The sequence below is a fragment of the Lethenteron reissneri genome, chromosome 39 (genome assembly GCF_015708825.2).
Source record: "Lethenteron reissneri isolate LAM-NWPU_2019-01 chromosome 39, ASM1570882v1, whole genome shotgun sequence".
Classification (NCBI taxonomy): Eukaryota; Metazoa; Chordata; class Hyperoartia; order Petromyzontiformes; family Petromyzontidae; genus Lethenteron; species Lethenteron reissneri.
Window position 1 is genome coordinate 8,628,923 of NC_083817.1, and position 14,797 is coordinate 8,643,719.

At 48.3% G+C, this 14,797-nt stretch overlaps 1 protein-coding gene across 3 annotated transcripts in view; it reads left to right on the forward strand.

Annotated features, from left to right (window-relative positions):
- The window catches only part of LOC133352061 (inaD-like protein), a 162,973-nt gene that overhangs the window by 137,431 nt on the left and 10,745 nt on the right, over positions 1 to 14,797 (forward strand). For all 3 annotated transcript variants that reach the window (XM_061567789.1, XM_061567788.1, XM_061567790.1), the window contains 7 exons: positions 2,211 to 2,350; positions 7,280 to 7,363; positions 10,878 to 11,077; positions 12,030 to 12,177; positions 12,765 to 12,851; positions 13,357 to 13,534; positions 14,523 to 14,575. In XM_061567789.1, coding sequence (XP_061423773.1) covers positions 2,211 to 2,350; positions 7,280 to 7,363; positions 10,878 to 11,077; positions 12,030 to 12,177; positions 12,765 to 12,851; positions 13,357 to 13,534; positions 14,523 to 14,575 — 890 coding nt within the window. The remainder of the gene's footprint in view (positions 1 to 2,210; positions 2,351 to 7,279; positions 7,364 to 10,877; positions 11,078 to 12,029; positions 12,178 to 12,764; positions 12,852 to 13,356; positions 13,535 to 14,522; positions 14,576 to 14,797) is intronic.

Consider the following 14,797-nt stretch of genomic DNA (forward strand, 5'->3'; position numbering starts at 1 on the left):
CAGGCACTGGTGCACTGGGACCGGCACTCTCTGTTTTGTAACGGAGGCCCCGGGTCGCAAAGCAGCGCAGTTGAAACACCCGACGTCGTAATCTCTCCGTCATTACCCACATTCAACACGTGGGCAGTCCTGTTGGCAGTCCGCTGCTGGATGAGGGGCCTCACCCACGCCATGTGGCACTTTGGCGTTCTTTTGACCGTACTTCACCAACCCTGGTGAGTGCGTGTTTATAAAGGCGATGGATATAGCTTCGTTGCGCTCTGCTCACCACCACATGGCAGGGCCCCACAGCCACCCATGACAACCTGGCACGCACGACTACCGCCCATCCAAGCACTGTCCAGGCTCAATTCTTAAGTAGCTCCCGAGCGTTGACTAAATCAGGCACGTTCCGGGTGACTTGGTCGTATGCTACAATATACAATCACGTGGTCAAATATATGCATTTTTAAAACAGTACTTTATTGGCGTTATGAATACAGAGTACAGTTTCTACATGACCAGTGTAGTTATGTACGTACGTACGTATGTTGAACTTCTTTCGCGCACCGTAAGTAGCCGACCGTGCTAACCCGAGGTGCGTGGGAAGGGCAAGAAACTAAACACAAATAGCAGTTAAATTTCGATTTAAAGCTTTCGTGACTGCAGGGATTCATCTTCTTGGTTCTTTCGGTAAAGTCACGTAGAAGGGAAGTAATAAAATAATAAAAATAAAACATAATATTACGTTTTATTTTTATTATTTTATTAAAAACATAATATCATGTTTTATTTTTATTCTTTTATTACTTCCCTTCTACGTGACTTTACCGAAAGAACCAAGAAGACAAATAGCAGTTCTAAAGAAATGAGTTTTCAATCTAGATTTAAAAGTGCACAGCTTCAGTGGCTTGCTAACACAATCTTCCTGTGAGAGGCTACATAACAAAGTTACATTCGCATTTGGAGATGGCTTTGACGATCACGAAGCATCCGGTTTTAAACTCAACTAACTACTACTACACTTTAATTATACCAGATAAGGCCCACTGAGCTAAGGATCTCTTTTTCAGAAGAGACCTGGCCACAAATGATAGCTTAACGAATTGGCGTATCACGTGGAAATTTATCGTGGCCAAATACTCTAAACGCGCGTTGTTTCTAAATGTGGAGGGAAAAACCCAGAGGACCGGGAGAAAAATCCACGTGACCACGGGGAGAGAGACACGCTAAACTCCAAATATGCAGGCGTCAGGTGTGAGATCGAACTCACGACTTCCGTCCGGTATTCCGAGCGAGGTAACTAACATCTCGCTTTTGGTGTCGCGGCTCGGTGAGAACGGCGAAGCGTCTGCGGTGAGGTGATCCGAGTTCACGAGCCGCACTGTTTCGGCGTCGAGCTACAAAATCATTCTTCGTGTTGCTGGTTCTCCACACGGCTCTCGGTCCCGACAAATATCGCTCGCAGTAAAGCCACTCGCTTTTATCTGCGCGGATTTTTACTGCTACCGGGTTCAACATTAACTTCACCGTTGGGATTAACAATAGCAAAACAAACGATCGCGCCATCACTTTGCACGCGGCTGCCGTCAGGCGCGGGTCGACGGTTCGGTGAATTACGATTCGGCGTCCGCGCCCTGCGCGTAGGAATCTCTCCGCGCGCGAGCACGTACCCTGTAGCTCGCCCACAGCTCTGTCGTTCCCCCCACGTCGTGTCGCTCCAAATTGATCCACTGGGTTTATTAAAAAAAACAGTACAACGCTGGGCCCCCTCGAATCCGTCGTCCAAAAATGCACGCCACATTGACCGCATCACTATAGCTGGGCTATTTGATGAACTATTTAAGCAGTCGATTTTGCAACTTATAGGAGAGTGCTGGAATAATTTGGGGAAAATACACATTCGCCCATCTGTTCCCCCAAGTGTGCCGCTGGACGGGAGGTAATGCACGGAGCTGGACGATGTCATCGGCGTCATCAGCCTTGTCACACTAGTCTTGGCTTGTAGAGCGGATTTCCAGCCTTCGGGAGGCAAGATGTGGGCGGAGGCCGACATTTGAAAATGGGGCCCGAGTAATCGAGCACAAAAACTGCGGTAGTTGCGACGTTTTACTCATCGATCCGGCTTCCTCAACTTAACCGTCCCGGCCCCCTGTTGCGTTACCCATACCAACTGCTCCCCACCACCCCCACCCATCCCCCCCACGTCTCTACCATTGCACCGCGTGCAGGCGTCACGTCGTCCCGCGTGGCGGAGGAGTTGGACCCCGCCACGTGTGCCATCGTGGCCGGCCGCGAGACGACCGTCGAGATCAGCAAGGGCCGCACGGGCCTGGGCCTCAGCGTCGTGGGCGGCGTCGACACCCCCCTGGTCAGCGCGGCATTCCTCGTGCGCACAACTACAGCCGTGCTCTCAATCCACTGCTGGATGACAGCTTCTCTCCACTTTCCCCTTCACCCTCAACCCTACAACCTTCCATCTGAATCTCTCCTGCCCACGTTGCTCGTGTACATGGGAGAGGGCGCCGTGGTGGCGAGATGTTAACTACCTCGCCTGGTACGCAGGCGAGGTAGTTAACGTCTCGGTTCAATCCTGACCCCCAACGCCTGTATATTTGGAGTTGGCGTGTCTCTCTCCCCCCGTGGTTTCGTGGATTTTTCTCCGGGTCCTCAAGGTTTTTACCTCCAGATTTAGAAATGCACGTTTAGAACTATCACTTGTGGCCAGGTCGCTTCTGCAAAATAGCTGTATACCTTAGTGGGCCTTGCCTGGTAAAATAACAAAAAGTTGAGTAGTTTAGTTTACACATACAGCTTATTTAGTTAATCGAATGCTGGGTGAAAGCCTCCCTTGGCCGTGCGTTTCACAGTGGGGCCAGTTGACCATATGTCACCACTCTGCTCGGTGACGTTACTCCTCACCACTGATGTTAGCCGTGGCCAGTGAATCTAACTCAGCCCACCGGGGTTCACCGTCCAGTCCGCTAACCACCGTGCCGCTGCTCCACCTCCGGTTGCATTTACAACCAGGTTTCAACCCTGGCAAGACCAGGAATATTTTTAGCGAAGCCATTGTTGCTGTTTTGCCTTGATACAGCAATTTTGCTGTGACGGTTCCACCTGAAGACGGAAGCTTGTGTTGCCTCCGAAACGTCGTGATTACATTTTTTTTCCTTTTCTACCTGCATGACTTTACCGAAAAAAACAAAGAGTATGGACCCTTGCAGTCACGAAAACTTCAAATCTAGAACCATTGTTAGTGGCCCGACCGGGGACAATGAGCTCGGTGGACTTGAGAACAAAGGGAGATGATCATTTGGTTGATAACACTGTGTAACAAAAAATATTTTTGTTCCTGGGTAGTAAGTGTTATTTCCTAATTGCTTATGCCTCAAAAGTACAGAAAATGGCTATTATTCCCCACAAACATTGCTTTTGTGACCAGGACAGTGATATTTTTTAATTTACCTATTTTACAGAACATTCCAGATAGGTTCAGTGCTGAGTAAACTTGGAGTAACTTCTAGAACATTCTAGAACTTTCCAGTAATATAAATAGTAGTATAAATACAGGGGCCTGAAGCCCACCAGTTCAGTTTAGTTCCAGCTGCCTAAGTGGATACATATATGCATATTTCTGAGATGGCATCAAGAGGCTGCAAGTATCCGGCAGACGCATTTTGCTATGCCTGCGGCCAATTTATCAAGACAAGAGCGAAAAAGTACTCTGTGGAAGCATCTGCTAAGATGTGTGAGGCCTACAAGGCATATTTTGGCATGCCTGTCGGGGATCAAGACAAACCCTGGGCACCTCATTTCACCTGCGAGCAATGCAACAAAAACTCTGTAAGGTAAGATGGACAATTGTTGCTTGGAATTTTATGTTATAAAATTTGTTAAATTGTTAAAGTTTTTCATTTTAAAATGTTTTACAATTTTCAACGTTATTGAAAAATACATCATATATGAAAAATATTGCGAGAATCTCTTAGACATTAGTCATGAGTGAAATAAATGTATTTTTGTAGGATGGTACAGAGGGGAAAAGAGAGCCATGAAGTTCACTATCCCAAGAATTTGTCGGGAACCCACTGACCACTCAAGCAACTGCTACTTGTACATTGTAGACCCTTCCAAACGTCGGACTGGCAAGAATACACCTGCTATCACATATCCGGACCTTCCTTCATCCATCGCCCCGTTGCCACACTGCCATGAGCTCCCCATACCCACTCCTCCAGAGAGAGAGCAGCAGTCTTTAGAAGAGAGCAGCAAGTCAGAGAGCGAGGAAGACATTGTAGATCCAGATGACAATTTCAGAGGAGAGAAACCCATACTACCCCAACCAAAAAGACTTCAACGACTTGATCAGAGATCTTGGTCTCACCAAGTCCAATGCCGAGCTTTTGACATCTAGGCTGAAGCAGTGGAACTTGTTGGATGAAAGTGTGCAAGTTGCAGATCAGAGGAAGCGTCACCAACCTTTTTGCAGCTTCTTCACCCGTCAAGATGGGCTCTGCTTCTGCTACAATGTGACCAGTCTGTTCGAGGCAATCAGAATCGCCTGTAACCAGAATGAGAGGCGCCTCTTTATTGACAGCTCATCCAGGAGCCTCAAAGCCGTGCTGCTCCATAATGGTAACAAGTACCTGTCTCTTCCCCTGGCTCACTCAGTGCACCTCAAAGAGGATTACAACAGCATCAAGACCTTGCTGGATGCCTAGCAGTATGATGAGTACGGCTGGGAGGTCATCAGAGACTTCAAAATAGTGGTATTCCTGATGGGTCTCCAAGGCGGATTTACCAAGTTTCCCTGCTGTCTTTGCCTTTGGGACAGCAGGGACATCAAGGCGCACTACCACAGGCAGGACTAGCCACAGCAGACCGATTTCTCTGTGGGGAGAAACAACGTCAAGTGGGAGCCACTGGTGGACCCCCAGAAGGTGCTGATGCCACCACTGCACATCAAATTGGGCCTTGTGAAACAATTTGTCAGAGCTGTAGATAAGGAGTCGGCAGCCTTCAAGTACCTTCAAGACTTCTTCCCTAAGCTGTCTGAGGCAAAGGTCAAAGCCAGTGTCTTCATCGGACCACAGATAAAGAAGATCCTAGAGTGCAATGAATTCCCCAAGTAGCTCACTAGTAAGGAGAATGTGGCTTGGAACAGCTTAGTCGCAGTGGTTCGTGGCTTCCTGGGCAATCACAAGGTCGAAAATTATGTGGAGTTGGTTGAGACTCTGGTTAAAAACTACAGCACCATGGGCTGTAGGATGCCCCTCGAAGTCCATAACCTTGATGCTCATCTTCATAAATTCAAGGAGAACATGGGAGCGTACTCGGAGGAGCAAGGCGAGCGCTTCCACCAGGATATACTGGACTTTGAACGCCGCTACCAAGGACATTATCACGAAAACATGATGGGAGACTACATTTGGGGACTGATTCGTGAATCTCGAAAAACTACTCCTACTTTTTTGTAGTAATTTTTGTATTACTTTAGTATAAATACATGTTCATTTTTATTCATATGTAATTTTTTTCTAACTTTATGTGAACGACAAAACACAAGTTCGCCCCTTTTTCATTTAAAATATGTAAATTTAAAAAATCACTGCCATGGTCACAAAAGTAAAGTTTGTGGGGAATAATGGCCATTTTCTATAACTTTTAGGCATACGCATTTACGAAATAACACTTACTACCCAGGAGCAAAAATTGTGTTACAAAGTGTAATGGATCTGACTTGCGCAGTTGCATCGACCGAGAGAATATTACCGCAACTTAAATAATGTATCTGCTTTTGGCGCGATGGCTCTCACCAGGATAATGCGATATCTCTCCAACTCCCCTGCCCCCCCGATGAAATATAAACCATTGATCGTTAAAAAATGCTTAAAAGCAAAAAAAAAAATTGAAAATGTAGACATCTTGAGCGCCATGGCGAGGCGTGACGGAAGTGCTGAGTGGCGCGGTCAGTCGTCGTTTTTCGTGGTGGAGTATTTTATCCTACACCGTGATCCGATCATAGATGCCCCGCTCAAGTCATGCTGGATAATTGATCGGAGCAATTCACGTGTTAATTCAAAGGCTCTACATATCTCCCACTGATGTCAATCACGCACTTGCATGTGTTTACAGCTCTGCCTCTGATACGCTTCGTCTGGCATAACCGGTATGATTAGCTCATTTCACGTTCAAAATATGCGTAAGCAAAATTTTTTTTTTTTGATACTGCTTTGGCCAGCGGTTCACGAGCATTAATAACACATTCTTCAACAACACTGCGCTTAACATAAATGAAACAAAAACCATCTCAATAACAAACTCTCTGGTCCTTTCGGTAAAGTCACGTAGATAGAAAAAATAACAAAAGAAAACACGACGTTTCGGTTGCAACACAAGCGTCCGTCTTCAGGTGAGAAAATTATCTGCTGTTGTGGCTTTATATCAGCATGGGAGGGGGGGAAGGGGGAGAGGGGGGGAGGGTTTGTGGCATGCAGGGATGGGTGGGGGCTGGCACAGGGGGGAGAAGGGCGACGTCTAGGGCAGTGGGACCCTCCATCAAAGCGTGGCATCTCTCCTCGCCGCTCTGAAGAAGGGCCTCTGCTCGAAACGTCGTCCTTTACGCGTGCATTTTCATTCGGGGGCAGAGTGGTGTTCTGACCTGTGCTCACTCATTGTGGTTTCAGTGGGGTGTCTACAAATGGATCATCAGGTAGAGTGATGCCAACATCTCGTGGTTACAGTGCTTTGGTGAACTTTTTTTTGTGTGAAAAGTACTATTCAGGGTGCTTCAAACAATGTTGAACACTTCTGAGAATTTGCAACAACGCCACAAAACATGTGCCTCCGGATAAGATTCCAGGCACGCGTTGACAATGATGGTGAACAAGTGGAGACTTTTTGAAGCTATTAACATACATTTGTTATGACGTTACAGTGTAGTATCTTTACTCTTTGGCTCTTTCGGTAAAGTCACGTAGGTATAAAATAAAATAAATAAAATCACAACCACAGCAAGGGTTGTCCCACCTGATGACGGGCGCTTGTGTTGCTCCCGAAACGTCGTGATTTAATTTATTTTATTTTCTATCTACGTGACTTTACCGAAAGAATCGAAGAGTATGGATCTCTGCAGTCACGAAAACTTCAAATCTAGTGTAGTATCTGTTCTTTTTCCATTTAAAACGATAGTCCCATATAAGTGTTAACATGTTTTTGAAGCACCCTGATGTATATATAAAATATTGAAAATAAAATATATAAACAAATATATTAACATGATGACATTTGTCTCCAGGGAGCAATCATGATTCACGAGGTTTACGAAGAAGGAGCTGCTGCCAAGGACGGGAGGCTGTGGGCCGGAGACCAAATCTTGAAGGTGAGAGCTCAGGTGGCCGTGACCTTACCATCGTCGTCTGCGTTGAGATGATTATCGCGATTTCATACCCCTTGCCCGCAACTTTGTATGGACGTATTTCACACGTGTATCGTTTTCTGCGCGTCGCTGTGCAAAACAAAGATTCGTATCTGAAAGTTGCTCGACTGCAGTCCGCTCGACGTAAGCTTGCCACCGTGTTTTCTCGTCGTCACAGCTTAGCAATCTTTAACGATCTTCTTGGTTCTTTCGGTAAAGTCACGTAGAATGTCGGGGAGACAGCGTCTGACGCTGTCTCCCCGACAGACCTGGTCTTCACCTGAGGACGGCTGCTTGCGTTGTGGCTGAAACGTCGTGAGAATTATTTTATTGTTTTATTTTATAATTTTATTATTTCCATTCTACGTGACTTTACCGAAAGAACCAAGAAGATGAATCCCTGAGGTCACGAAAGCTTTAAATCGAAATCTATAACGAGTTGCACACAAGTAAGTACACAAGTTACCTAACCGCGGATCTGATGATGTCAAATAAACGCCGTGCCGTCAATTACTACGAAAAACGCTTTGCAAAGCATACTTTGATGGATAATAGTTATTTATAGAGACGGTTAACTATTTAGTTTGTTATTTCCTACGTAGATTGTCAAGAAATGACATATGTTAGAAAAATGAAATGAGCGACGTTACTCACGATGTGACGATATTTTTACCGGGGCGGAAGTTTGCGCTCGCACGTGATATCATGCGCACAGTCGGTCGATAGATCAGCAGGTAGCGTTTGGTGGGGTCTAACGTGGGGATATTATCGCACCTCTCCCAAGAGGAGGCCAAATACCCTCTTGGGATCGGAGGGGGGGGGGGGGGCTGTAGTGGAGGCCGTTCCGCCAAGCCTTGGCATGAGCAAGCAGTTGCACGGCTGTGCCCTTTACCTACTTTATATTGTAGGGGGCATTGTGGCATCGCAGCTCTCGTGAGACCGTGGGGGCTGGGGGGTAGGGCTGAACGATTAATCGATTTCAAATCGATATCACAATTTGAAACGATGCCATTAGCAAATCGCCAAAGGCTACGATTTTTTGGCGATTTGAAAAGTCCTATTACTTTCTTATTGGAATTTTTATTATTATTATTAAAACTTAATTTATTTAATTTAACAATTGTTCTACGTTTGATTGCACTTTCAATTCAAACATTTTAATAAATACATGTTGGAAGCAATTCATGTCTTTTCAGTTCTCATTCTTGCATTAGAATGTATAGAGCAGTTAATATTTTGATGGTATCATGTGGTAATGCTCCATGACATGTTTTAAATCCATCACACAGTGAATATTGAACTGAAGCTTGACTGAAAAAATGGAATCGCAAATCAAATCGCAATCGCAATATCTGTCAGAAAAATCGCAATTAGATATTTTCCCCAAATCGTTCAGCCCTAGTGGGGGGGAGGGGGGAGCGTAGATGGCCGTATTGGAGCTTTTAAAAGGTCGCACTCATCAGACACAAAGTGCTTGGCACAAACGAACCACAACACCTCGCTCATCTCGTCAAGCAGCATAAACCACCACGGGAACTCCGGTCATCCTCGGAGCAGCTTTTGGCTGCCCATCGAACAAAAGACGGTCACCGAATCGTACGCTTTGAGATGCGCTGCTTCTTCAGCCGTCGAGAACGCTCTTCCTTCCGATATTAGGAAGCCACTGGAGCCTTGCACTTTTAAATTTCGATGATAAACGAATTTATTTAGAACTGCTGGTTGTGTTTAGTTTGTTGTCCTTTCTCCGCACCGAGGATTAAGCGCGTCTTGCTACGTACGATGAAGAAGAAGTTCACCGTGGAAACCAAACGAACACATCCTCGCACGAGCAAGCGCATCCGCTCCACACTTCACCTCGCGCCGTCCTGCAATCAAAGTGCTTTTTCATCACGTGATTACTTTTTGTCATCATAGGTATAATTTTTTTCACTGAGGACATTACGTCCACTGTCTTTAATTCGGCCACATTGCCTGTGGCATGTATTCTTATCTTTGTCCGTTGTTATTGCTGGTGGGCACTCCTATGTAGACCACCGTGATTATGTGAAAGGTCATTTCAATAATTTCAACAACAAAAACACATTCTTAAATATCGATTTAAAGCTTTCATGACTGCAGGGATTCATCTTCTTGGTTATTTCGGTAAAGTCACGTAGAAGGGAAGTAATAAAATAATAAAAATAAAACATAATAAAATAATTCTCACGACGTTTCGGCCACAACGCAAGCAGCCGTCCTCAGGTGAAAACCAGGTCTGTTGACGCTTCCCTTCTACGTGACTTTACCGAAAGAACCAAGAAGACATTCTTAAATAGTCTAATGTTCTAATCTTGTCAATGATCAAATCACCTGTCATTTACCCGATCTCCTGCATATTGTTTGAATGGGCGACTCCCATGCATATACAGGTTGCTGTAGGCTGCTTCGGGCATTTGGCAGCAGAGGGGAATGCAGCAAAATCCATCAATGGTCTGCATTGATTATATTCATATTAGTTTTATGAAGGCAGTCGGTCACAGGCAGAGGAGAAAAGGAAGGTCTGGACCGTGGACTTAGAAAAGGAAGTTCCAGACCAGGGGTACCGCGGAGGAGAATGAGCGTTGCTGCCGCTGAGCGAAGGTTAAAGGTCAGAGCCACATTATCCCATTAGTCACGTGACCGTACTGATTTCTCTGCCCGCATTGATCCATCCCCATTAGGGTCAGACATCAATTGTCCCCCACGTGCTGTGTTTCTCGGTATGTTCCGGATCCTATTATATCGTTACGACATCCACCCAGAGTTTAAGCGCCACCGTTTGCTGGGGGAAGCGAGTTCCAGCAGAGGACGATGAGCGACCTTCCCGCGAGCAAAAGGTCAACCGGGGTGCTTGGGCAGAAATCCTCGGCCGCTGTTCTCCGACGTGTTTTCCCGGTTCCTGAAGAAGCTGCCGGCACTAGGAGCGAAACATCGGACATGAAGCGGAACGGCACGAAACCCTAAACCACGTGGAAACGGAAAAATATCACTGGTCAACAAAATGTTTTTTTTTCTGGCCTGGACTTTTGCAGCTGTTTTAGACTACTTTCAGGGTGCTGATTCCAAATCTGATCTCAGATTTGCTCTATCACATCACATTTTATGCTATCGGCATATCCCATTTTCATTGATTTTTACCCGAAATTAACTCTGTCACTTATGATTGCAAGTTGTTGTGAGTCAGTGACTGCTTTAGTGTTAAAATATGGTGCTGTATTTTTAGGATAGTGTGTTTATAATATAATTTTATTTAAATATCCACATTTAATATTTTTCTTCTGCAGTTTTTATTGAAAATGCAATATTTGATATCTCAAAAACTTGATGTGATAGACAAAATCTGATGCCAGATTTGGAATCGACATCCCAAAATTACCTTAACAGTGTGTTGACCAGTGTATTCGGTCCTCGGCGACGAATCACCCGAACGGTGTCACGTCGCCCTTTGCCGCCTGCGCAGGTGAACGGGACGGACCTGCGCTCGGCCACGCACGAGGACGCCATCAACGCTCTGCGCGCGTCGCCGCAGCTCGTGCGTCTGTACGTGTACCGCGACGAGGCACGCTACCGCGGCGACGACGAGAGCGCGCTGCACATCTTCACCGTGGAGCTGTTAAAGAAGGCCGGCCGCGGCCTCGGCCTCAGCATCGTCGGCAAGAAGTACGGACGCCGACAAAAGCAACCCGCACGCTCGTTCGCTCGTTCGCTTGTCCCTCGCGAACGCCGCTCGCTTATTTCATTCATTTGCTCGGTCGTCCAATCGCTCGATCGATCGATTGCCAAATGCCGACTTCGCTCACTCCTTGGCTCTCACCCACTTGTCCTGTGCACTCTTTTACTTTCTCGCTCGCTTACCTGCCCCGCAAAAAATAAACTACGCCATCTTCCAATCGCTCACTCAATTAACCGGTAGACCGATCGCCCAAATACCTGCTCATCTGCTCGCCTGCCTGTTCACTCGGTGATGAGCTCACCCACCCCACCTGTGTTCTCACCTGCATTACCACTCTCCGCAGCGGCTCGTAACACTCACCCACCCACCCTCCAACTAACTAAAAAAATACCACTTGCCTTCCCGCTTACTCGTCCGGTTGCTTGATCGTTCGCCCAAATGCACGCACACCCACTGTTAGATGGAGGCCTCTCAACTGAATATAGTGTCAGTGATGTCGACACACCATGTGTGTGTATATTGTACTCTGTTGTGGGGAGTTGGAGTGCAGTAGTTAGCGCACTGCGCTACAAACCCGGCAAACCAAGTTCAATTCCCGCTCACGGCCAAAGTCGGTGATGAATATCTGAACCGGTCCTGGGCCTCACCTTGCTCGACTCAGCCTCAAATGAGTACCTGATGCGGTGTGTAAACGTCGCCACTGAGGAGACAAAGGCGGTCGGGCGTGGTGCTGGCCACCCACCCCCTCGTGTACCATTCCGGCCTTCATAGGTGCTTGCTAACAGCACTTGCCCCAACCGCCTGTTAAAGCTATGGCGGGGGGGGGGATCTTTGTCTTTAAACATCAGTGGTTTGTTGAAGAAAGTTGCTGTACAGGTGTGATTCACTACCGTCGTTGTTGTTGTTCTCATTGTTGTTGTTGTCGTGGCCACTGCGCAGGAGTGGGAACGGGGTGTTTGTGTCGGAGGTGGTGCACGGGGGGGCGGCCGAGGCTGACGGACGACTCACGCAAGGCGACCAGATCCTGTCGGTGGACGGGGAGGACGTGCGTTCTGCCTCGCAGGAGACCGTCGCTGCCATCCTCAAGGCACGACGTACACCAGGGGCTCACACGCACACAGCCTGAGCGGACTGTTGGGGAAAGTGCTGTTAGCGAGTAGCACCCATGAAGGCCGGCACGGCACGCGAGGGGGTGGGTGGCCAGCACCACGCCCGGCTGCCTTTGTCACCCCAGTGGCGATGTTTAAACACTGCACATAGTAATAATTTGAGTAGCCCTGGGGGAGAACCATAACCGGTTCAGATAATCGTCACTGGTGTTGGCCTTGAACGGCAATCAAACTCGGGTCAGCAGATTCGTAGCGCAGCACGCTAACCTCTGCGCCACCGCTCCCCACGAACAAAACAAAGATCCCCCGTGTATAACCTTTACCAGACTGTTGGGACAAGTGCGGTTAGCGAGCACCTATATACACGCACACACAAGTTCAAGTTCATTTATTTCAAGTTCATTTATTAGGTATAGCCCTGTGAGCCATTCGGCTCTTGAATTGGGTGCAACCGCAACAAACAAAAAACAAAAACATGAACAAAAAACACACACACACCCAGACAGGCACACACACACACTGGGCAAGTTAACGAGTCGTTGTGGTGTCCATGGTCTCCGAGCAGTGCGCCCAGGGCGTGGTGAAGATGGAGGTGGGGCGCATGAAGGTCGGCTCCCTGCTCTCCTCCCGGCGAACGTCCGACACCAGCCAGGTGAGCCCCTCGGACGTGCCGCCCGGCTACGTTCACCGCAGTCGAGGTGGTGGAACGGGGGGGGGTGGAGATTAGTCGGCACTTGCCGAGCGCCGCCTGTCTGCTGGCGAGTCCAGGGGCGCGGGCACCTCGTCGACACCCGCGGGTTGAAGGGAGTTTCACGACAATTTGTGCGGGGGTTCCAGATTCAGAATCGGATCGATTGTTTGTTTTGGAGGAATCCGATGAGCTGTGAAGCTTTTTTTTTCCACAGATGTCCAGTATGGGCGGGTCAACCACTTACAACTGCAAACGATAAAATAAAAACCGATGGCAGTGCAGAATAGAGAAAACGATGAGCAGGTCACTAAACATAAGCAAATAAGAAAGTAATTATTTAATTATATAAGTCCGATTTATCACGCTTAAGCAATGCAGCAAGAACAACAACAAAACAGTCTCAGACCAAGACAACACACAGTCCCCCCCCCACTACCCCCCCTCCCCGCTCTGGTTTTGTGCGCAGGTGAGCCAGGCGAGCGCCAACAGCCTGCCCCCGCCGTTCGGCGTCGTCACGTCGAGCGTCGCCACCGCCGCCGCCGCCACAGCGACCGCCAGCGCCAGCGGCAGCGGCAGCAGCAGCGAGCCCACGCCGAGCCGCTCCGACAGCACGCTGTCGCCCACCAGCTCGCAGGCCACGTCCGGTGAGCGGCCACGAGCGGCCACGAGCGGCCACGAGTGGCAGCCGTGGTCGGCCGAACCCGCCGGTGTGATGTGGCAACGGTGGGGCGGGCCCGGATGTGCTCGCCGGATGGATAGGGCAGATTGAATAATAATAATAATCTCTATTTTGTAAAGCGCCTTTTATATTGAAGTATGTGAAAGGGCTGGATGTGAAAATAAAACTACACTCACAAGTGTATAGATGAGATCTGAGCGAAATAGAAATGTGATGATAACAATATGGCCGCTTCTCCCGCGGGTGGGCTGAGGGGGGTGGGGCGCTGACCAAACGTCTCGGCCGAATTGATGGGAACGAGGCTGGCGGTGGCGGCGGTGGCTGTCGGCTCAATCTTTCTCGTTTGTGTGGTGCCGGCACCGTAGAAGCGATCGGGGGTGGGGTAGGGGTGGGGGGGTTAGCTAGGTAACGGCTCTGACGGGCCACGTGACACTACTTTGACACCGTCCCAAATGGCTCTCATCCTGGCAGTGTCACAATAGGCAGCCTCGCATCGTCCGCGTGAAACCCCTTAGGCAGTAGCGTAGCTATCGAGTGTGCAGACGGTGTAGCTGCACCACGGCCCACGGGCTGATGGGCCCAGGTGCTTGGCTATAATGAGTGAGGGGGTGTGTGGGCAGGGGGGGTAGCCAGTGGGAATTGGACAGGGGGGGGACCCCATTTCATTCCTTGCACCAGGGCCCATACCAACCACCCTAAGCCAGTGATAACGGGGAGTAATGTGTACGGTAATCGTTTCAGAAAGTAGGTTCGGTGCACACGGGATACAGCAATTTGAACTTATATTCTTTATTTACTTTTTAGTTATTCAAAGGGCGCCACGGTGGCGTGATGTCATCTTCCTCGCCTTATATGCAGGAGGTCGGGAGTTCGATCCCGACCCTGACGCCTGCTGTATTTTTGGCGTTTGCATGTTTTCCCCGTGGCCTGTCCTTTGTCCTGGCTCCCTTCAGGCTCGGAAACACCGCAGCAGCAGCAACAAATACGGACTGTGGAACTGACCAAGGTGGGTGATGCATGCGTACAAACATGCTTATAGCCTTAACAGCCTTTTGGGGCAAGTGCTTTTAGTGAGTACCGATGCCACCTTTGTCTTGCTAGTGACGATGTTTACACATCACGCCCATGTACTCGGCCCATGCATACATACACACGTACATATACACATATTCAATTGAATACATAAACAATGAATGTGATTTAAATGCAAAGCATTGAATGGAATGCA